Consider the following 25287-nt stretch of genomic DNA (forward strand, 5'->3'; position numbering starts at 1 on the left):
GTGTTGTTCTTTCACCAATTAACTGTTTTTGAGTCTGTATACTCCAGCTAACAATTACTAAATTACTAAATTACGTTGACGATTATTTCAATCATTTCGCTCATGATTAATCCGATTAATCGTTGTAGCTGTAGAGTTACAGGTTCAGCTAGAACAGGGTTCAGCAAACATTACAAAACACAGAATCATTTTCATCCTCAGTCCAATAAAAAGTTTTTTTTAAAACTCGTTTAGAGCCACAAACATTCTGTGACCTTTTGGAAAAAAATATAAACATCAACTATTAGAGGTTTGGTAAATGTACCAGTTTATCATATAGAATTTTGTTGTCATTTTTGAAGAATTACTGTTTTTTTTCTTCTATTTTTAGGTTTTGAAATAAAGAAAAACAATAAACCTTGTAAAAGAAAAATAGGATAGATACATTTAGCATTTCCAACCTAAAAACAAGTAAAAAATAGATTTGAAATACTTCTTCTGTTCTGAAACATCTGTGTAATTAATTCATGACAAAAGAGGAAATTAATACAAAAAAATCTGCATTATATAATGCAGTTGAGACCACATATTTACATACACCAAATTAGAATACACAAACTAATTTTTTCTGTCAGAAGTTAAATTGTTACCACACAGATTAAAAGACAGTAATCTCTGATACTGACCAAATGTATACAAACTTTTGAATTTGACAGAAGTTACAAAAAAATTCAAAAAAATTTAAATGCCAAGTTTTGTGGCATTTAGCAAAAAGAAATAATTTTGGTAATTCTAACGAAGCTAAAAGAGGAAAAGTTTGGTCTGATTCAACTTCAAACAGTGAGAGAAAAAATGCAAGTCTTTTTATTTTTAAATTAAAAATATATTTGTGTGTGTGTATATATATATACTGTATATATAGCAGGTTGTAGCCCCCTGAGCTAGAAGGATAAAATTAAGACATTAAAAATGATTTCATTGATGCGCTCTTATGTAACAAGGCCTCCTTGTCAGATGTTCCCTTCACACCATCACCTTGTTCAGCCACCAAGCCCCATCGTTGACATGCCAACAAACACATGTCTAAACTCACAACGTTAATTAAGAGACTTTGAGAGGCTGAAGCTGCTAGAAACTCACCAGGAACGACTGGCACTCCAGCAGCGGCTCCACTTTGTGTTCCGACAGGATGACGGTGCAGGCGGAAAACGACTGCTTCAGCGTCTTTCTCAGGACCTGCAGCGTTCTGCTCACACACAAAAACACACACCGCCGTCATCATCATCATCATCATCATCATCATTATCACCAGCATTATCAGCAGCATCAAAGTTTAACATGTAGACAAGCCAGCATGGAGTTGGATCGCTCATTTCAAGCTTCATTTCCCTCCATGATCATGTTTTGCGTCCATGCTTACACCAACCACACACACAGGGCGCAACATTACTGTAAGCACAGCAGATTGTCACCATATGCAGTGACAGGACGTGCATGGTCTGCTCTGCACTGTGACCTCATCCTGCAGGACGCCACAAGCACAAAGAAATATACAAACTTTTAATCGCTTCCTGGAGGTGACCAAACGTCTGAACGCGCAGCAGGAACGGTGGAGGAGAAGCTGGGTTCGATCAGAAAATGGAAAACCCTGTCAATGTCTGACAAATGAACTTTTACCCGAGAAAAGCAAGGTCACATGACAGGAAGACTCAAAGTTAGCTACCATTCAACAGTTTCCATCAAACGTAAAACTGCACAAATTGAAATTCCGAAAACAAATTTGCTTAATGGAAACACAACAGTTTTCAAAAAAACTTTAAGCGTTTTTGTGCAAGACTGAAGTGTTGTTTTTTTTTAAAAAAAAAGGGTTAGGGGTTAGGGTTAGGGTTAGGGTTTTAAAAAAAACAACAACAAAAAAAACAGCCGGATGTTACTACTGGCAAAATGATGATGAAGACGACATGAAGTGGTAGAAGGAGGATGGTTTGTTTTTATTTTTTAATGACTTATTGCATGAACAAACTTATTCACGTGTGATTTTAATTGTGTTTCTTGTTTAATGGAAACAACAATTGCAAAATTGTGTGTGTGCGTGTGTGTGTGTGTGTGTGTGGGGGTTGCTATTAGTGGAATATTGACTAAGTTTTGTGCACATTTGTAATGGAAACGCAGCTACAGAGACATCAGCTCTGCTCCTAATTTAAAAACCTAGTGGAAGGCAGATGTTTTGAACTTGTTAATTACAGCTGGAGAAATAAGAATTGGCTGTTGAAGTTTTAGGGGGAAATAAAGGAAAATTGGCTGCAAAATATGTGATTTCTCCCTAAATGTAAGTTTGGTCAAACATTTTGCTTCAAATCCTTAGGAAAATAATAAAAGCCAAAAAGATGGATAAAAAGTGGCCGTTATTAACCATCACCTCAGCAGTTTGTCTGGCCATATTTTGAAGTTTGTCTTGAATAATCATACATTTAATGTGACCAGAGGGGATTAACCAAAAATTGTACTCAAGTAGCAGTAGCACTACGTCAACACTCAAGTAAAAGTAAAAAGTAGCTGTTCAAAAAATTACTCAAGTATAAAGCATTTGGTAAAAAGTACAGAATAACTGATCAAATTATCAATCATTTAATATTTACAGATGGACCAAAATATAAACTTAAGTGGAAATTTTGACATTTTAAGGACAAAAATGACAAATAACAAAAAATAACAAAATCAGGCAAAATATATTTTTTTCCAAATCAGTTTCTTTCAATATAAAACTTCTGAAACTTGAACCAAAACTTCAGGTGTTTCTGAGTTTGGTGAGTTTTTGGTTAAGCATGTTTGTTTTCATTCAGTGGGTAGAGAGTTCAGAAATTTTACTCAAGTAAGAGTAGAAATACTTCATAATAAAATTACTCAAGTAAAAGTTAAAAGTACAGCATAGTAAAATTACTCCTAAAGTAAATTTTTTTCCAAAACAGTTACTCAAGTAAGTAAACATAACTGAGTAAATGTAACTAGTTACTACCCAACTCTGAATGTGCCTGACCCAGATGTGGCAAAACATACCAGTCACACACTCCTAAATGTCAGCATCAGGTTTAGCCTCGGTGATGTTAGCTTAGAAGCAGCTTAGCTTCTATTAGTTCAGATGAATCAAATATTTGTTAGAACTGAAACAATTAACTTTGAACTGCAGCATGACTGGATATGTTTAGATCATCCACACTGAGTCCAGTTTGTGCTGCAGCTTGTGGGACATAAACAAAATGCTGCAACAAATAAAATACCTCAACCAGTCTTTATATCTGTAGGAAAACTCATAATTCATAACGGAGAATTTAAAAGCACACTAAATTTGGACTTTTTAAAAAAATAAACAACTCAGTGTAAAATTGATGAATCATAATTGTTATAACTATGATAAAAGCAGCCCACAGAGTGTTGGTGACTGGTGCTGGTACTGACATGGGGTCCAGGTAGGAGGACGGCTCGTCCAGTAGCAGGATGCGGGCCTTGCTGAGGATGGAGCGGGCCAGACACACCAGCTGTTTGTGGCCGTTGCTCAGAACGCTGCCGCCGTCCTTCAGCTCAAAGTCCAGCTTATCGGGGAACTGCTCGATGACCGACTTCAACCCAACCTGCAGGAATCACACACAGCTTACTTTACTGCACAGGGAGGAGGCTGCTGGTGGAACATGGCTGACTTCTACAATACAAACACTTTATATCCCTCTTGCGTTCTTTGTATTTTTAACATCTGGCATTTAACAGATGTTTCGCTATAAAATGCTATTTTATAACGATAACTAAATAAATATAATAACATAACTGATTGGAAACAGCCTCACCTCCTCAGCCACCCGCCACAGCTCATCGTCACTGTAACGGCCGTACGGGTCCAGGTTCATCCGGAAGGTTCCAGTCAGAATAAAGACTTTCTTTTAGATCAAAGTAAGAGAAAAAAAATGGAAATAAATTGACTTACAACATGATGTCACCCTGCCCCACACCACTACCATTTACCCCGCCTTTCATTAACAATGTTAAAGCCTGAATCTCAGACTTAGTTTTTGAAAGGTCAAAAATATTTCATCCATTCATTCAAGACTTAAGTGTATAACACATGCACAAAAACTGCATTTGAAACTTATCAAAATAAAACAAGACAAATGAAGCAAAGTCAAATTTAAAAAATATATTTTTTTTTTTCCATTTTTAATATAATTTTTGTCTTTTTTAAACATTCATTTACCTCAGTCACCAGCAGCCTAAGCTTATCTGTCTGAATTTGAACGTGTACCTGTGGCAACACTCCAAAGGCCTTCCTCCATGTTTGCACGGGCATGGAGCTGGAAGGAACTCCGTCGATGTAGATTTCCCCTTCGGTGTAGGTGAGGCGCAGCAGAGCGGACAGCAGGGTACTCTTCCCAGAACCGGTCCGACCCAGCAGACCCACCTGCACGCAGAACAGAGGAAATTAGTATTCGTTTCATCACATTAAAAAAATTCTGTTCAGAAACTGTTTTTTTACACATTGGGCTAAAAAGTTCTACCTCGCGACATATTACACGCGAGCATAAACAAACTTTGTTTTCCTCCACATCCTGTCAAAGGGCATCAGGAGGCATCAGGGTTAAACTGAAGGGCTAATGCTCACCAGGCTTGATTCTGAGTAGCTCTTGATTATTAGAATTATTCCCAGAAGAACATAATTTATGAACCAATGGGGCCAAAGTACAGACCCTCTATTTTTTCTTTGCTAATAAATGATTTACATTCAAAGAGAAGAACTGGAACGAACCTTTCAACTTATCTCTAGACACTACCAGTTCACCTATTTTAATTCTAATAATATTTTTTTATCATCTATTTCTACACAAGTCAACATCTTGCTTGGCAAGATGCAGTAGCATAAAGGTGGAAAGGAAAAAAATCATATTTTTTAATTTGAAATTAGAATTGAGAATCAATAACTTGTACTGATCTAAAAGAGTTGATAGAATTATTATTCTAACCAGCAGAAAAAAGTGTTTAAAAAACATGCTGAGGGAAAATAGACTGAATTGATGTCTTCTGTCCCCATAGGTTCTAAAAGCAAAGTTAGGACCACTTTAACACTGATGAATGCCTAGAGTTCAATACTGTGTAAACTGGATTCTCTTTAAAGACAAATGCAACCAAGCTGAACTTTTCTCCTTGTGACAATCAGCTAATCCATCAGAAACAGTCGGACCGGTCAGGACGCCTGCTGAACTGACTCAGCTGTGCTCTACACCCTCTACAGATGCTTTGTAGAGTCAAAAGAGAATAAAAATAATAAAGTTTTAGTACAAAGTAAAGCTGCAATCTTAAATATATGGAAGCCCATTTCTGCCATGAAAGAGAAAATAAAAGCCCAACAAGGAGTTGTAATTGTCAGTTTTACATAGAATTTATTCAATAGTGTATTTATTCTCCTTAAATCCAGGTGAATTGTTATGCAAATTAAGTTGGTTTTTTTATTGTAGGCTAAAATCATCTCTAAAGTCCTTCTCTACCTACTCAGATGCCACCTTTGCACACGGTGCAATAGATCCAATAGGTCAAATGGATGCATTTGGAAAAAATAATTTTATTCTCGTAGTTATTATTTTAAAACTCATAATTACAACTTTCGGTTAAGGTCTTGCTTTTCCATTAAAGGCAGAAATGTGCTTCCATATGACTGTCCCTCATTTCTTGCCAGGATTCTGATCTGTGTCACCACCGCCATACTGTGCTTACTGCAGGGTCACCATGTTGGTGGAGATTAAGTCATATTCAGTTAAGATCTGCTATGAAGCAACATAAAGTTGGGCAAAAATGTTAATGTGAGAATTTCACCAACGTCTAGTTTAGTGGCAAAGTTTTGGTGAAGACTACAATCCAAAATAATCCACTCCATAATAACATACTAATTGCCAGGGTCAAAATTGAAAAAACAAGTAAAACACTCGACTTTCCGTCATCAGAGGGTTCAGCTTGAGCGTTGTCAGATGTTTACCAGGCGGATGTGTTGAATGTGACGACACACAGGAGGTTTGGAGGTGCTCAAGACTGGAAGACCAGCTTCACGTTCCATGGCAACAAATTAAAGTTTGAGGACAAATTACATCCACACCCTTTCATGAAAACTTATTTCTCCAGTTCTAAAGCTGTTACTTCAGAGTAAATCCAACATGTGTAAAACATCGAAATGAAGACCTTGAACCAAAATCCTTGATTTCATGTTGGGTTTAGGGCATGCTTCTTAGAAAAGTTTTTTTGCCCAACTCTGAGTTTGTTATGTGTGCCAACTTTCAAAGCCCTATAGAACGAAGCGATCCTCATTTTGGGGAAAGTTCAGGTCTCCAAAGCAGCAACTAGAAAACTGATATCACTTATAACTTCCAGTGTTTCGGATGCAAAACATTCGAAACACTGAGTTTCTTTAAATTTAGACTATACCCCACCTGTTCAGAGTTGCTCCTGAACCATAACAAATACAGTACAGACCAAAAGTTTGGACACACCTTCTAATTCAATGGGTTTTCTTTATTTTCATGACTATTTATAAGGCAAGAAATCCCACTTATTAACCTGACAGGGCACACCTATGAAGTGAAAACCATTTCAGGTGACTACCTCTTGAAGCTCATCAAGAAAATGCAGAGTGTGTGCAAAGCAGTAATCACAGCAAAAGGTTGCTACTTTGAAGAAACTAGAATATAAGGGCTATTTTCAGTTGTTTTACACTTTTTTGTTTAGTGCATATTTCCACATGTGTTATTCATAGTTTTGATGCCTTCAGTGTGAATCTACAATGTCAATAGTCATGAAAATAAAGGAAACTCATTGAATTAAAAGGTGTGTCCAAACTTTTGGTCTGTACTGTATATAACTGACCAGCATATATAATGTGTAACGATGATTGTGGTGATGACACTCATCAAAATGTAATGTTTACTGGTTTTCTCAGTTGGTGACTGTATGATGACTTTTATCACTTTGTAGTTTTGTGTTTTTATGATGTAAAGCACTTTGAACCACCTTGTTGCTGAAATGTGTTACACAAATAAACCTTATTGATTGATTGATTGATTGATTAAAATGTAAAGGTGTTCCTTGGACATCTGGACTTCCAGTCACCACTCAGGACTTACACTCTGACCCCCCTCCACAGTGAAGGAGATGTCGTTGAGCACGGCCCGCCCAGCTTCTGTGTATTTGACGGTGAGACCCTGGACATTCAGCTGGCCGCGGTTAGGCCAGTAGCTGTACGTGTTTGGGTTGTTGATGACAAGATCAGAACCTCCTTTTCCTCCAGGTTTTCCTTGGAAGTTCTCTTCTGATGCCAAGTCGATGAATTTGAACACTCGATCCACTGAACGCATCTGGGAAGAGAGAAAGACAGGAGTAAAACATTTTGTTTGATATTACTTCTACAACTACTACTATTATTAATAATAGTAATAATAATAGTAGTAGTAGTAGCAGAAATGCACATTTTGGCATTTGAGTTGTTTTTAAATGATTAAAGTCACCCATGTTAACAAACCAGATATTTTTGTAGATATTTTTTTACTCCATTACATTCATTGCTATGATTACCAAAATATCTCCAGAGAACCTCAGTTCAACAGGACATTGGTCCAAAGAGCTCCATTAAGTCCACCACTGAAAGGAACATCAAGTTTTTAGGAAGTCCTAATCAAAGTTTTGACTCCAATCTGATTGAGATTGCCTTAAACAGCCCATTTATGTACAAAATCTTTCCAATGTTTCCAAATTAAAACAACTCAGCCACAAGGAGGAGTTGGTCAAAAATCCTTTACAGTGATGTAAAAAGAGTTCCAGTTATCACAAAGGTTTCGTGAAAGTTGCTGGGTGGCAAAACCAATAATTATTATTCCACTTTTTTTACATACAAAATTCTCCAACCGGAACCTTTGTATTCACATCTTTCAGTATGCGTGTAATTCTGATGCACAAGCACCAACCACTAACAACAGTCACGGACACTGAAGATGCTTTTCTTGGTCAACAGGAGGCTCATTTCTGCTTCAAAAACCAATCTGATGGGATGCTGGACAAGACTGTCAGTGTGTTGAAGTTATGTTTAAAAGAGTTAGCCTAGCAGTGAAGGTATCTAAGCCTAAAATAGCATCTCAATGCTAAACATGTTGCAGCGGACATCCCTAATGCTAACACCCCACAGTCCACATTTCTACAGAAGTTCCTTGAATGATCAGAGCTTCCTGAAACACTGGAAAGCTGAATCGGTATAGTAGCACTTTGCACCAAATTGCAATAGAGTTCCACCACTCAGTTTTTATAGTGTTGTTGGATCAAAAATAAAATAAAACTTAAGTATGTTTAACTAAATCTTCTCACGCATTTGACCTTGAAGTGTTGAAGGGATAAGTTGATTAAAACCGTAATCAGATAAATGTTTCTGAACACAAACAATGTTCCAGTAGCATCCAGTGTTACATGGACTTGTGTTGTATGTTCCTCAGACTGGATGGCTTCTTGTTCTGTCTTGATAGATAAAACTGCTTACCAGGCCGTCCACATTGATACTGGTGATGATAGCCCATTGGAAAGTACCCAGGATGAGCATGGCCAGAGCCACAATGATGCCAATCTCTCCAGGTCTGTCCTCTGTAAAGTGCATGCAAATTCACACACAGATACACACGCACACACATGCGCACAATGTCATCAGCACCGTCCAATAAAAGCTCACCTCTCTGATGTCAGAGCTGAACTCATGTATTGCAGCACTCCCACTGGCTCCATTGGAAGCTAATGAGCTGTGAAATTAGCCTTAAACCTGCACTTAACATAAACACAAGCAGTGACGCAGCAGCATGTTTTTTATTGTGTTTGCGTTTCCCTTTCATTTAATCAAACATGTGCTCCCTTTTGCATTCCAGCAGTTTTCATCTGACAAACTGTTCTGTTCAGATCCTATATTTTTATTTGTTATGCTCAGCCCATTAAAGTCTCTTGTTAGGACTGGATGTAGATGCACCATATAACAAACCCAATCTACACTACTGAAGGAAATGAGGTTTAACACGATGTTACAATTGCAAATTTGAACCAAAATAACTGGTATGATTCAGTCAGAATCCAAGAACTTTTTTTTGCATTAGACTATCATAAAAAACTGCTTCAGTTCAAATATCAAAGCAGAGTTGTTACTCTGCATGTCTTCTATGTTAGCTAGTGTAGCTAACAAGATGCTATATTAGCCAATATATTACTTTCTCTATTTATCAAAGCTGAGTCATAACTCTGATGCTACAGCAGACATCAGCTAATATAGCAAAATGCTATATTAGGTGATATAACAGAGATGCTATATTTTCATCTCTGCTATATCAGCTAGTTTAGCAGGGATGCTACATTAGCTAATGCATGATTGGTATGAAACTTCCAGTGTCAGACAGCTTCTGTTTGTACCTAGTAAAGTCAGGTATGAAAAGGCCAAAAGTGCAAAATGTCAAAGGAGTGAAACACTTAGCATTACTTCTCAGTCATTGCAAACTAGCCCTAGTATTTATTTTGTAGATTCATGGTGACATGTGACCAACAATAGTTTGCAACTCTCTCATGGAGTTCAACCAGATGTCATCAATTTGGAACCATCTGACTGCAATCGAGTACCGAGGGTGGTGGACTGAATCAAAGGAGATTGATGCAGTTTGTTGACAACACAACTGGGTACTGCAGCATGAAATTGAGCACATTTGATGCAATTCAATCATTATCAGACTGAATTAAACTATACAGAAGCGGATGCAATTACACTATTCCCAATTGTATGTAGCTGGATTGAAATCTGAATTAAATACTTTTTAGTTGCTTTAAACTGGTGCTGAATTTATCTGTGTATCCCCTTATGCAGGGGTCGGCAACCAACAAGTTGAAAGAGCCATTTTGGATCAAAAAAACAAATCTGTCTGGAGCCGCAAAAAATTAAAAGTCTTATATAACGTTTATAATGAAGGCAAAACAAGCTTTAAGTGTTTATATTAGCTATATTAGCCTATTATCAAAATGACTAAGTGTGTATATATAGCATTCATGATTAAATGTTTATTTTCCCTGCTGTGCGTCCTGGACGGAATGACGCACCACGTGACTCTGTTGTACAATGGTGCTTTAAGTTTACCTTCCGTTACAATATTAATGTATTGTGTTTCGTTGCATTGATAAAATTAAAGAAATGCAATAAAGAAATCTGATTTTTGATGTCATTTTTATTATGAAGATCGACAGAGAAAGGGTCATTTTTTTCCTTTTGGAACTTGGAAAATCTGCTCCAAAATGCAGTTCGCATAACGACGATCGCTTTTTGTAAATAATCACCGTAAAGTGTGTGACCGAAAAAAACAACTAAACGGAACGTGCATAACGTGCCCCTTATCTGGGCAACAAACGCAATAAAACGCAACCTGCAGTTATAAAATAAGATAGCAGCCTTTTGAAAAGGTAAAGTATATAAAATTAAATTAATAAAGTTTAAGTTTAAGTTTGATTTCTGTGCAAATGCCAAGCAAGTCAGTGCAATGGTAAGACATAGCAGCATCCTCTTCTCTTTTGACATGCAGCCATCCTTGGAATTGAGCAACAAAACACAATAATATCGCTGAGTGTTATTCTAAATATATACTGACAAAAATCAGTAATCAATTTATAAAAACAACAACTTTGTTACTAAATATATTTGCCCATGGCAGGATTGTGTTCTTACGTGTTTAATGTAACTTCTGTTTACGGACATCACTGGACAGCTTCTCAACATCGGTTCCCTTTCAGTCGATTCACTCGTTACAACACATAGAATATGGGATATCACGCCCCCGCGTGGCTTTACTGAAGACACCTTTAATCACGCCGGTAGGCAAATGACGTGTGATGACAGGCCCCGCCTGCATATAAATACACCCCCATCACAGTCATTATTCAGTTCTTACGCTCTCCACCTCGCTGAGAACACCTAATTTCCAACCCATGCTTTCTAGCTGCTGCTAGGTAGCATCGCTCTTGTTTTCTTTTCCAAAACTAGCTTAACTGCTCCTGTTGGTGTTAGCTACTGCTGCCTGCTAGTTAGCGTGTCTGCCCGCTGAGCACTAGTTGCATTTTCCATTTGTCTATTTTTATCTTTTTGGTTTCGTGGTTCGGGATGAGCACGAAGCAAATAATGGTGAGGCAGAAGTCTTCCGTTCGCCCCTGTCCTCAGGAGTGTGGTTTCACGCTTCACGAAAGAGACCAGCACGAAGCATGCCCCGTCTGCCTTGGAATTGTCCACACCAGAAGGGCGTTGTTGGAGCCGACCGCTTGGGCTTTTTGTAGCCAGCTTCGGCGCTCTACGCTTGAACGGCGGGTCAAGTTTGTGCAGAAAGTGCTGGGAGAGGCTACCGTGTCACAACAAGACCCCTTGCTGTCCGAGTCTAGGAATCCGGTTTCGTCCGAATCTGACGAGGATGAAGGGGCCAAAGCTTCCACTTCCAGCTGGGTAGCCCCTGCTTCCAGCTGGGCAGACCATATGGAGTATGTGGACAGGTTAGCCGAAATGGTACAGGACGCAGCTCCATCTCACTATCACCTCGAGGCTCAGGGTGACAATGATGTGCTAGACATCGGCCTGGAAAGTCACAGTCTTTCGGAAGACGATGACTTTTCCGTGGGCCAGTGTCCATCTGCTGCCGTAGCATCTCTGGTGGGTCAGGACGACACATCGTTCCTTTCCCTTTGCCGTCGTGCAGCCGATAGGTTAGACGTCGAGTGGCCCACCCCTCCTCCTGCTCAGAAGGTGTCCCGGTTCACTGGATTCTACCTTCCGACAGAGCCGGCTGCGGTTAAAAACTGCCTGCCCATGTTCCCAGATTTTGTCTCGGAGCTGACGTCGTCCTGGAACAAACCGTTGTCCACACGTGTTACAGTGCCTGGCTACAGGCAGTACATGGACCTGGAGGGTGCCGACAAAGCGGGTCTGGTTAATTTACCACAGATAGAGGCGTCCTTGGAAGCTTACCTGGCGCCATCATACAACCATGGTGTGGGCGGCTCTGCCACCCTGCCTTCAAAACAATGCAGGTTTTCCGCATCCCAGATGGAGAAGACCTACCGCGCTCAAGCAACCACTGCTCGCTCCCTGAGCTCGGCCACCATGCTTCAAACTTATCAAGCTATGTGCTTGTCCGAGCTAGGAGCTCAGAGGCCTCCTGATAGCCATCTGATTCCCCTCTTAAATGAGATCAGAATCACTGCTGATTATATTCTTCAAACATCCCGCTGTGTGGCGCTCTCACTGGGGAGGGGGATGGCTTCCACAGTGGTTGCTCAGAGACACCTATGGCTAATGCTTTTCAATTGATGCAATTCAAGCGAAGTTCAAGCTTAAGAAAAAGCAAACTGAAGCTCTTCGTTGGTTCATTCCCAGACGTGATGCTAGGTCCAGACCCAACATGAGCGCACGCAAGCCGGTGATGACACCGGCACCTCCTAAGAGAGCAGCACCACCCACAGCTCTCAACACTACAATTTCACAGCCGTCAAAAAAGCATACTCCCCGCCAGTCGGCTTGGAGCAAAGGGTTTTCAACGAGATCTGACGTCTCGAAAGAAGAAGCCTCAGTCATCCTAACGATGTGAGACGGCGTGACAAAAGAGAAGCAGGGAGACCCGATTGCCGCCACTCATTCGTTAATGCGCAAAAGGCATCTTGTTTGTTCTGTTCAGGGTTCCAGCCCCAAGAGGCGCTGCGTTTTCCTAACACAGTCTCCCAAGCACAACACCCCAACGCACATACGGTTTGCACTTTCAGCCCCGGGTTTAAGTGGGCTAAATGTTTCTCAAGAAACAAGAGAAAATGTTCGGAATGTTTGTGTAACTGTTCCACATGTTTCAATAAAGAGTGCAATTCCTTTGCCAAAAAATCAAAATCAAAACACTGTGTGCCACAACGTGCACAACTGTTAAACGGAGCTGCCCCGCTCCGTTCCAGCAAAGGGCAGCACCTCCTTGCCAACAGTGCGTCAGGTCAGCTATCTGGCTGCACGCGTACCTCTTTGGCGCGCATGCGCACTTTCCCCATGGTTAGAAAGGACCGTTGCTGCGGGTTACCGGTTGCAGTTCCGGATAAGACCGCTCCGGTTCCAATCAGTTATAAACACAACTGTGGGGACCGAAGCAGCGAAAGTTCTGAGAGACGAAATAAACACGTTGTTGGCAAAAGGAGCAGTGCGTGTGGTTCCCACTTTGGAAGCAAACAGAGGTTGGTACAGCCGATATTTTGTTGTTCCGAAGAAGGGAGGTGGGCTACGTCCCATCCTGGATTTAAGAGTGTTAAACAAGCACCTTCGCAAGTACAAATTCAAAATGTTGACGCGGAGACAACTTTTGAACGCTGTCGGCCCAGGTGATTGGTTTGCAACAATCGATCTGACGGATGTTTACTTTCACGTAGCAATACACCCAGAACACATGCGTTTTCTGAGGTTTGCTTTCGAGGGAATAGCGTACGAGTACCTGGTCTTACCCTTCGGTCTGTTGCTCGCCCCTCGCACATTTACGAAAATTGTGGAGATAGCACTAGCCCCTCTCAGAGAAAAGGGAATTCGCATTCTAGCTTATCTGGACAACTGGGCTTTAATAGCCAGTTCGAGAGAGCAGGCGGCAGAACAGCTGCCGCAGGTGCTGTCCCACATTCAAGCCCTGGGTTTCTCGGTAAACTTTCAGAAAAGTTCACTGAACCCGAGTCAACAGTTGTCATTCCTGGGGCTGGAAATATGCTCCCTGTCAGCTCGAGCTCGTCTCTCAGAGCATCGTGTGACCGAGTTTCATCGATGCCTAGCTCAGTTTCAGTTGGGGTGCAAACTGCGCTTCCAGACTGTCTTACAGCTGATGGGAATGATGGCCTCCATGATCGCAGTGGAGCCACTCGGACTATTGAAAATGCGTCTGATGCAGCGCTGGACACGCTCTCACCAGCTGTGCATGTCACCTGCACAGAAGGCTGATGATAACTGCCTCTTGCATGTCAGCCCTTCGCCCGTGGAGAGAGCCCGGTCTACTGTACCGTGGGTCTCCAATCGGCAGGGTGTCCTTTCGCAAAGTGTTGTCCACAGATGCCTCTCTGAAGGGGTGGGGAGCAATATGCGATGGCGTAGCGGTGAGGGGGGTCTGGACATTAACCCAATCCAAGCTCCACATAAACTACCTGGAGTTACAAGCGGTCCTGCTAGCTCTGAGGCATTTTTGCAGGGCTCTGATGAACCAGCATGTTCTGATAAGGACAGACAACACCACTGTGGTGTCCTACATAAACAGACAAGGGGGCACTCATTCACTTCCCTTGCTGAAATTGTCTCACAAACTGTTGCAGTGGTGCAGCGTTCATTTTCTGTCCGTCAAAGCAACTCATATTCCAGGGCACCTGAATTGGGGGGCGGATCTGCTGTCCAGGGGAAGCCCACTGGTGAGGGAGTGGAGACTGCATCCATCTGTGGTTGTACAGATTTGGCAACGGTTCGGCAAAGCTTCAGTGGATCCCTTTGCCACCAAAGCCAACACCCACTGTCCCCTATTCTTTTCCATAACGGATCACAGCGCTCCACTGGGAGTGGATGCCCGGGCTCACCCATGGCCCAATGTGCTTCTGTATGCATTTCCCCCAGTGGAAATGATTCTGCCAGTGCTGAAGAGAGTACGCGGATGGGGCCTGTCCTTGATTCTGGTCTCCCCTTGCTGGCCAGCAAAGTCATGGTATGCAGAAATAATCAGCTTGCTGGTAGCGAAGCCTTGGAAACTCCCCACCCGCCGGGATCTCCTCTCCCAGGCAGGGGGGGAAGTATTTCATCCACACCCAGAATTGTGGATGCTGCATGCCTACCTGCTGAGAGGTCCAGCTTGTTAGCTAGAGGCCTTCCTTTAGATGTGGTTGCAACCATTCAGAGCTCCAGAGAAGCTTCCACTAGGGGTTTATATGCCTATAAATGGCGTGTTTTTGAACAGTGGTGTCACAGCAAAAGCATTTCCCCCTTCCAGTGCTCCATTGTGAATGTTTTGACGTTCTTACAGGAGCTAGTGGATAAAGTCTGTCTTTCTCCACAATTAAAGTTTACTTGGCTTCCATCTCTGCTTGTCATGTTGGCCTTGATGGAGGGACACCAGGTGCTCAACCCCTGGCTGTGCGTTTCTTGAAAGGTAGACTGAGACCAGGGATAAAATCTAGTGTTCCTTCCTGGAATCTCACTGTGGTCTTGGATGCTCTTTGTAGCACTCCATTTGAGCCCCTTGAGTTGGTTGATTTGAAATTTCTATCATATAAGACAGCTCTGCTTCTTGCTTTGGCAACTACAAAACGAGTTGGGGACCTGCATGCACTTTCGGTGCACCCCTCTTGTGTTCAGTTTTCAGTTCATGGTTTAAAGGTCACCTTAAGACCAAATGCTGCATATCTCCCTAAGTTGATTCCTTTGAATTACAGTACAATGACCATTGAGCTTTCTAGTTTTTATCCCCCTCCTTTTGCTTCTGAAGAGCAAAGAAGGCTGCATTTTCTGTGCCCAGTACGTGCACTGAGTCTTTACATCAATCGCACTCAGAATGTGCAACTGTGTGATCAGCTGTTTATGTGTTTTGCCAATCCAGCTAGAGGCAAGGCTCTGTCCAGACAGAGACTCTCTCATTGCCAGTGGTGGAGGCTATTTCTCTGGCTTACAACAGCAAGGTCCTCCCTTTACCTCATGGTGTGAGAGCACATTCAACCAGAGGTGTACCGGCATCCTGGGCCCTTTTCAGAGGGGTCCCTGTGAGTGACATCTGTGCTGCAGCCAGCTGGTCTTCACCGCACACTTTTGTTCGGTTTTATCGTCTGGACATGACAGCCCCTTCTGTGGCTCATTCTGTTCTTTCTGCTGGGTTGGAGGTTTCAAACTAACTCAGTGCATTTGTCATAGGTGTTAGGAAAATTGTATTAGTAATTATCAAATATTTGTTGTAGCATGTAGCTTTGTAGTTACATTTTAGATAATGTTTCTGTGTGTTAAATAACTTTGATTCTATCCTGAGACTTCCCTGGGAAATAGAGGTGACAGCTACTCTCAGCAGCTGTTGCCTTGCAGGACTTCCTACAAGACAGAGGTGTTAAATGCTCCCAGCAGAGTTTTACATGCCTGACAATAAACTCTGCTCTGTGCTTTTTTGTGATACAAAGCCGTTGCTTTGAAGCTATGCAAACGTGCCTTATTCAACACCGTGCCTGGAGAAAGAAAGATTTAGAATATAGATAACATGTGTCTAGAAGTGAATGTTATTTAGCGCTGCAACCATGTGATGAATGCTTTGACTCCACCCTTTTAGAGTTGCAGCGCCCCGTGTGGCAGGGTTTCCTAAAGATCAATAAAAGAGAGGAACAGACAGATGTGTGGCAGAGTGGTTGGAGATTTGTGACTAAAAGCACATCTCTGTCTGCTCTCCTCGCGAGTATAACAGAATCTAACTCTCTTGTCTTTCCTGTATTTGTTTAAATTGTCTCTAATAGGTATTTAGACCTGACAATAGGTTTGATGGCTGCTCCGCAGGGCGTGTACATATGTCCCATACTCTATGTGTTGTACCGAGTGAATCGACTGAAAGGGAACGTAATGTTATGAATATAACTACTGTTCCCTGAAGGAGAGGAACGAGGTACAACACCTTTTTTTGCCCCGCTAGTCAGCTTGGCTCAGTGAAGAGCGGCCATCGAACTGAATAATGACTGTGATGGGGGTGTATTTATATGCAGGCGGGGCCTGCCACCCGTCATCACACGTCATTTGCCTAACGGCGTGATTAAAGGTGTCTTCAGTTAGGCCACGAGGGGCGTGATATACCATACTCTATGTGTTGTACCTCGTTCCTCTCCTTCAGGGAACAGTAGTTATATGCATAACATTACGGTTTGTAAGATGCAACTTTAATCTTGATGCGGCTGCTAATGTAGCGTCTTCCCTGAAAATGTCTTTCCACATTACAGTATTTTTCAGACTATAAGCCACTACTTTGTCCCCACGCTTTGAACCATGCGGCTTATAGCCCGGTGCGACTTATGAGTTATTTTAAGAAAAAATTGTAGGTGAAGTTTATAGTAAGGTGCGCTCTATAGTCCTGAAAGTACGGTACTCTTTTTGTTATTTGACAACTTCTCGCTACAGAGCAAACATTCAGGTAATCCTTCTGCATTGGCAATGAATGCAAGTGATTCGGTCCAAGAATTGTAGAATCTCTCCTCAGTTATTTTTCTCTTTTCCCCTTTGCTATCCATGGCCCAACACACACCCGTATGTTTGTTTACAGCAGCCACAATGCCTCGCACCCCACCCAGCTGAAAGAAACGTGTCACAGGCTATGACGCAAATATTCGTTGACAGAAATGTTGAAATTTAATATTTATTCTACACATTTTTATAGCATGTTTGTCCTCCTACAGAAACCATATTAAAACAAAAATATATATTTCCCACCCCCATCTTTTTCCATTTTCAAACATTTTTGAAAAAGCTCCAGAGAGCTACTAGGACAGCGCTAAAGAGCCGCATGCAGCTCTGGAGCCGCGGGTTGCCGACCCCTGCCCTTATGAATTAAATATCAGAGATGCTTTACTAAGTAACAATTTACAGAAATTTAGGAGTAATGTTGGTTTCAATATAGGACACTAGAACCAGCTGTAAGATCATATGTGAAATGAGACTCTTGAAGTTCATTCTTAATTTACACTTGAAAATCTTGAAGGACTTAGTCTTTCTATTACTCACGGTTGGTTCCTACGGCGATGAAGGCAGCGACGGTGAAGAACAACACAAAGATCACATCACAGCGGAACAGGAACCATCTCAGCGAGGACAGGTAGTGGAACCAGGTGGCTGTGTGGGTATTCAGAGCTTTGTGGAAGAGTGTCTCGAAGTAAGTCTGACGTCCAAAAGCTCGAATTGTCCACAAGCCCTTCAGTGAAATGATGAGGTGAGAGAAAATGGGACTACGAGCTGCAGGGAAGAGAAAACATATTTTTAAAGGCATAAATACGAATCATACAGATACAACATTTTCAGTCTGCTGAGTTAGTTTTCCATTTAAAGGCACACTTAATTCATTAGAAATACTAAAAGAAACGGGCTCTTTACCAGAAATGGCTGCAGTATTTAAAAATGAAATCAGAGACAGCACAAAGACATAAAGACAATGCGGTTATTTGGATTTTGGTTGACCATGACAAAAATAAGGGATAATTTAATAGCTCAACTCTAATAATTTAGTCCTTTTTTTTAGAAAGATACTTAAACAGTGCAATGCTAATATTTAAAATGTTAGAAAAATGTTTTATAGCAACAGCTCTCACACACTCTCACACTGCTGCTGCTAATAAAAATGTTTGATGGTGGAATTAAATATTTGTAATCCTGTTCTTATATCTTCCTCACTGCCTCTCCACATGAATTCTCTAGGGTCCAATATTCATGCTGCTCAGCAAATTAATGATTTGTTTTAATTTAGCCTCCCTGATTAGTGGTTTGCTTATATGGGTAGGTAGGGTAAACATTTTATTATGGAGGACCAAAACTGACATGATTAAAAATAAAAGCAGAAATTTATAATTTTTGGTCCTCCATATTTTTTTTACTCCACAGCCCTTAAATTCCTTTCGCATTGCAAGTGTAAATGTGCTCTTAATTTCACGACTGAAGATAAATAGTTGTGTTGTTTTTTTAATCCTTTCATTTCACCAAATGTTTTAGAGAAAGCAAATTGCAATCGATTAATTTTTTTTTTGCCAAAGACATTTGTTCTACACAAGTGAGGCTTTCTGACTCTCCTTCCAGCTCCGTTGGATGCTTCTAGCCCACTTGTAGTTATTTTAGCAATCTCAACTGTTTTCTTGGCTTGATTCATAATTTGACCCTTCTTAAACAGACTAACCTCTTTATCATGACCACAGATCGAGACTCCTAAAACAATTGCTTAAGAAATGACAAATTACTAACTGCATCAGTAAGGATTAGATAACTGGCGACCAGTTGAAACATAACCATCATGCAGAAATGATCCAATGGGATGCCCTTATCTAGAGGCGGTGAATCATTGTCCTTAAAGAGACAACATCCCAACGTGATGGGCGAATTAGCCAAAACAATATGGTCATAATAATTGACTGATATCCCAAACCCAAGGCTTGGAAAAAAACTATAGATCTGAAATTGGTTCCAAAATTCCTGTGGTACATCTGTACATCTTTAACATCTGTAATGGATTGTGTAATATTAATAAAATATAGTTATTTATTAATTATCTGTGTAGAAGTAAGTAGTAGTTCAGATGTTTGGATTCTAATCCACTTTAGGCTCCTGAAACTCAGACTTCATTCAGAATGTCCCTAAGCCCCAGCAGCCTGATTTCTGCACAGTGTGGAACTTCTCTCTGTCTTTGTCTGTTTTTCAGGGGAGATCTTGACAGACACCAAAACACCATTGGAAACAATAGGAAAAAACTACACTATCCCTAAGCTATGGGTAAAAACCGAGGAATGTAGTTCATTGAAGCTGACTAATACTTTATGTTTCCACTGCATTTTTGTCTGATATGTTGCATAAAGCAGGAGAAAAAACAACACCAGGATATAGCTGGAGGAAATCCCAGCTCGGCTCATCTCTGTGACCCCAGTGCTCTTTGGAAAGACCTTGCCGTCACCACTAAAGCACGCACAACATGACAGAACCAAGCACACAGCAGGGACGCCCAACAAACACAGTGGCATCTGCAGTGGTCCAGTGACCTGTTTTCTCATCCTTGACCATCCAACAGCAAAAACTTACTTAGATGTCTCATGTACATAAGTTTGTCTCTAACAGTTTTTTACAATCTAATTTGGTCTTTTTAGCCCAAACATTTACATTAAATTTTTTTTTAGAGATCCACTATGAACTGTGTAGTGCATAAAGGGATACCATTTTTTTGGCTAAGTCAGAAATTTACCACTTTTTCAAATCAATTGAAAGTGTATGCAGTAGTGACTGTAGTGCCTGCGCTTTTGCACAATGTCTTAATATCCAGCCTTCTCTTGTCGATGAAATACTACTTTGCCCATAAAAGTGTTGATTTTATTCCTGGGCATGACAGCCAGCAGAAAGGTGTTGACAGGGCCATAGGACTGGACAAACCCACACAAGTCTGTGTCTGAACAAAACAATTATCATCTGATAGTTTCCCTGCTTGGACCCTAATCAAAGCAGTACCGTCGTCAATTGTCTGACTCATTCACTGCCACAAAACATTGTCTGGAAACTGCTAGATCCGGGTTTGACATTAAGGGCAAACCTAAAAAAACTGTTGTTTTTTCCAATCTCCTTCATAAACCAATCAGCGTAAACAGCATAATTATTGGATACTAAAAATGTTCTTACCCATAAAGAAACCAAAGGATCAAAAAAGCAGCATATTGTTGAGGTCATATTGCTGTTGCTGACTGATAAGCCAGAGGAAAACTATAGAGCAATTTATTGGGTTGTTGTGGCAAAAGTTTTTTGCTTGTATGTGCTAGTTTTAGCACATGATTACCCACTGTTCAGGCACTTGGGCACAAGAAAAAAAATTATAACAATCTTCAAACACTTATTCTGGAAAGAACTCAAATCTGATCTTGCACATTACCATTATAGCTGGCATGTTTGTCAAGTTTCTGGCAAACCAAATCTGATCATTCCTCCTGCTCCTATATCGGCGATTCCAGTTTTAGCTGAACAACTTGAAGGGTCTTCTTTGATGGAGTAGGACTAATTAAAATCAAATCTGGGTTTAGGGCCTTTTCCCAGAGACTAAGAGCATTGCCCATAGAGTATATCACATCAAGATGAAAGTCAGGCTCACCAAACAGATTTCACTACAGTATGCTACCCAAAGGCCATGAGGAACACGTGGATTGGGATGAAGGGATCAGTTTTGAAGAGTCACTACCTGTTCAATTCTGTGTTCTCACATGCCTTTTAAAGACCCTCCAGTTAAAGATAAAAAACCCCCAATAACACCAAAGAGCAGTTTTTTGAACAATAACAATATTTGTTGTTAATTTGTTGCTAAGAGATGAGTATGTTTTCTGGTAACCAAGTGCCACGAAGCAGATATCAGATTTTTACTTTTGCTAAATTTACCAACTGTAAATTTTTTGTGTCTATGCAGATAAGCTGTATTTCAAAAGAACTTATGCTGTATAAACAATAATATTACTTGTTATTAATTTGGTGTCATGAGGTGCGGTGTGGATGAGTGGTGAGGCAGACGCGATGGAACCAGGTTAGATGAATAATGGTGGTTTAATGAAGAAAAAGCCAACACAAAGTCCAAAACAAGGCAGCACTGCAGAGTGGAGACCAGGGCTCAACACAGGTAGCACTAGCTATATGAATGGACATGAAGACAGAGACAGCACGCACAAACGACTAGGACCCGACCAGGACGCAGACACACAGGTGGCATTAAATACACAGAGGGTAATCACAGAAACGAGACACAGGACGGCACAGAGACTCAGGGACACAGAAAACTCAAAATAAACACAGAGAAAAACACAGATCCTGACATTTGGTGTTAAGAGATGAGCATTTTCTTTTCTGGTGAACTGCCACAAAGCATAAATCTGAATTTTTCTTTTGTGTTGAATGTTTTTTTTTTATATAATATATTTACCACCAATGACAAAAAAAACAAATATAAAAAACATTTTCACTTTTGTGCAAAATTCACCAACTGCACAATTCTTGTTAAGTAGCAGAAGATGAGTAGTATTTCAAAAGAGTTTATGTTTTATAAACAATAATTAATTTGGTGTTAAGAGATTAGCATTTTTTTCTGGTAACAGCCTGCATAAATCAGATTTTTACTTTTGTGTTGAATATCTGCTTTATGACATATTTACCACCAATGACAAAAAAAGAAAAACATTTTCACTTTTCTGCCAAATTCACTAACTGCACAATCTTGTTAAGTAGTAAGTAATGTAAGATAAGTAGCATTTCAAAAGAGCAGAAGAAATCTTATGTTGTTTGAAGAATAACAATATTTGTGGTTAATCTGTTGCTAAGAGATGAGTGCGTTTTCCGGTAGCAAAGTAAACATCGGATTTTTACGTTTGCAAAAGTAAAAATCAGAAGGCAGAGCATTAATATTAGCACAAACATTAGCAGTGCACTAGTGGGGGAGCAGTGCACAGGTAGGTAACCCTTTCCCCTAAAATAAGCTTTTTAGCTATTTTTTTATTTATTAGCCATGTTTAACACACTGAATGGAGGAAGTCAATCTAAGATAATATGCTAGTGATGCCCCACATGTCACTGGAAGCATTGATGCTAACATTAGCATTTTGGCTAATTTTAGCTTATACACTAATTTTAACACACTGAATGGAGTAAGTCCATGTTACTCAACATGCTTGTGACTCTCCACATGAGATTAAGTACATTGTAGCTTACATTAGCATTGATGCTAATTTTTAGCATCAGAACACTGGGTTCCAACCGACGGGTACACTTTGGCAGGCCCTGTTTAAATTTCTTCAGAATTTTTTTAGTTTATGTTGTTGAGACCCCTCAATCTCATTGGTACAAGACTAGAGTGTGTCATACTAATATGATGAAATGTTACTATTCTAGTCAGAATGAAAATTATCCACTTTAGATAAGTGAGGAGCCTGTCTTCCTGGCAGCCAACACACCTTTTGATTCTGCTACTTCATGCAGTAATCAAGAAACCTGCTCACATGCAAAAATAGAGTCACGATGCAACAACAGTGAGATTTTGTCTAATGTGCCCAACTGTTTGTCTCACCTGTCAGGGGGACACGGCTGATGATTTTCTGAAACTCATATTTGACTTCCACTTTCTTTTTGATCCCAACCAAGGTGTGAAGTCTCCAGACATTGTTTTCACCAATCCTACACCTATTAACCAGCGTACATATCATGTTGGCCCAACAAAGGTCATAAAAAATACTCACTTGAAATGAGTATTTTGTTAAAAACGAGCTTGATACCTTGTACCTGGGTGTAGTCCGTGACCCAGGTTCTCCATCTACATCTTTTGTAAACAAAGTCTTGAGAAATGCCAAACAGCAGGGTATATCTAGAAGACCTTGAGTACTCCAGTGATTGAGTTACCTATTTTCATACTTGGCGAGAGGTTTTCAAGCACTTTTTTCACTCACTGAAACCTAATCTTACAAAATTCAAATGTAGTCAATTTTCTTGGGCAAAACATTGATGGGGGGAAGTGTGTCCTATGGATGCAAATATCATTCTTGACTTTTAGGCTCCTTGAACAAGAAAGAACTTAGGTCATCTCCCCTGATTCTTTCACTGGTCCTTGGTCTGAAAAATGTCAACAACCTTCTGAGAATCTTAAGAAATTACTTTGTTCCCCTGTTGATTTCAACCCAGATTTCAAGCCATGATTTAAACTGGACATTGATCATAGACCAGTTGTATGAGCTGTCCTACAGGAATATAAAGAAGGCATTGATCATCTTGAATTCTACTTCCTGGCTTGAGTCTGTAACCTAGAACGCTGAGACTGAAACCCAGATGTCTTTTTTTTTCAGAAAAGAAAACTGGAGTACATCCTCAAAATCTGCTATAAGGAGGAGTCAGAAAACATGTTGGCTGATGTGCTGTCCTTCGTCCTAAGGCTAATACAACATGTTTTTGGAATTTCAAGACATCTCCTTAGGGCTCCACCTGCAACTATAACCAGAATTAAGTCTTCTTTTCTTACCTTCAGCCTCCAGCTGTTTGAGTTGTTGTCCTGTTCGCAAGAAGTACTTCCTGATGACCACAAAGATAACAGCCAGAGGGATTGCGGATATAAAGATGTATGGTCTCATGATGGACACCGTGAAGATGCACCCAATGACAAGTAAAGTTAACTAGTGTGAGGAAAAGTGAGAGGATAAAAAGGAAATAATGAAGTAATTATTTTTATTGTTGTTTGTTCCAAAGAGTTCATTTGCAATGAAGCAACTGTTAAAGTTCTTCTAACACTATATTTACCATAAATAAAAATGTGACAGATGCTTTCAAATTACATACCTCAAGAACACGAATAAAGTTTTAATCAACTGAACAACTGTAGCAACACAATATGTAATACAACACAAACACTTTTATTTCATAATGTGAATAAGCAGAGATCATTTCACTGTATCCTCACAGCTAGTTATTACCAAATGTTTTGCAGACCTTCCAGCTCCAGTTATCAGTGATCCCTTATAAAGTAACATTTTTGTATAGTGAAACCATGAATATTTAAATAGGTGGGTATGGAGGTTGTACACAGTGTATAGCTAGAATGCAGAAGGAATGGTTAGGTTGATAAAAACGCAGAGAATGACTTAGTACTAACAAACCTGAGAGGTTGAGAACCAACACCATTATCCAGTGTTAAGAATAAGTATTTTCCCCCTTTGTCAGACATAAATGTTTAACATAATCAAAGGACTTTTAATATCAAAGATTACATAAATAATACAAAAAAGCAAATGATTTCATTTTAAAAGCTATTTGAAACAAAGTAGTGAAAATGTAACAGCTTCCTAGTGCTTTTTACACCATGTGCCAACCTCCTTGGCAACTACTGCCACCAAGTATACACATTACTTTGTGTTTCAATGCAGTCGCATTGGAGGAGTTTAAAGATTGCCTGAAATCATTATCTTCCTGTGTTACCAGTAGTTACCTCCCAATAAAGTAATATGGCCGTTTAGTTCAGTACCAAAATGGTTTCTCATACAAAGAACGAGACAGAAGTTTCTGAAATCATCTAGAACCTGAAGGTGAGCGGTGAGTGTATCTGGATATGCAACAGTAGCTATGTTTCCATCCAATGGTCATGCAAATTTTGAGCAAACTTTTAACCCCCCCCCATCCCTCCAACAACCAAAAGAAAAAAGGAAAATGCAAAGAAGATGGAGTCTTTTTTTTAGATGGCAATAGATTGGGATTGTTTGTTTGTTTTTGTTTTTCAATAAATATAGTTGTATCTGGAAAAATTACAATGCAAAAAATAGAATGTTTAGATGACAAACAAAACAACATTTGATATGACAGAGGTATCAACAATGTGAATCAAGGGAATATGTGTTGGTACAACAAAGGTAACATTCTGTCTGCAACAACATCAACTTTATTTGTTGTGTCGTTAAATACCTGTATGAGGTCAAACAGCACTAGAGGTAGCATGTCATCAATGACAGCCATGTCCTTGGTGAATCTGTTCATTATCCGGC

General features: G+C 40.2%; 1 protein-coding gene across 1 annotated transcript in view; it reads right to left on the minus strand.

The window, feature by feature from the left end:
- cftr (CF transmembrane conductance regulator) overlaps positions 1–25287 on the minus strand; it is a 76794-nt gene that overhangs the window by 3712 nt on the left and 47795 nt on the right. The window contains exons 18-26 of the mRNA XM_032548002.1: positions 25208–25287; positions 23778–23928; positions 17780–18007; positions 8531–8631; positions 7131–7361; positions 4271–4426; positions 3819–3908; positions 3436–3608; positions 1120–1225 (exon numbers count right to left, since the gene is read on the minus strand). Coding sequence (XP_032403893.1) covers positions 1120–1225; positions 3436–3608; positions 3819–3908; positions 4271–4426; positions 7131–7361; positions 8531–8631; positions 17780–18007; positions 23778–23928; positions 25208–25287 — 1316 coding nt within the window. The remainder of the gene's footprint in view (positions 1–1119; positions 1226–3435; positions 3609–3818; positions 3909–4270; positions 4427–7130; positions 7362–8530; positions 8632–17779; positions 18008–23777; positions 23929–25207) is intronic.

Source organism: Xiphophorus hellerii, chromosome 2 (genome assembly GCF_003331165.1).
Source record: "Xiphophorus hellerii strain 12219 chromosome 2, Xiphophorus_hellerii-4.1, whole genome shotgun sequence".
NCBI lineage: Eukaryota > Metazoa > Chordata > Actinopteri > Cyprinodontiformes > Poeciliidae > Xiphophorus > Xiphophorus hellerii.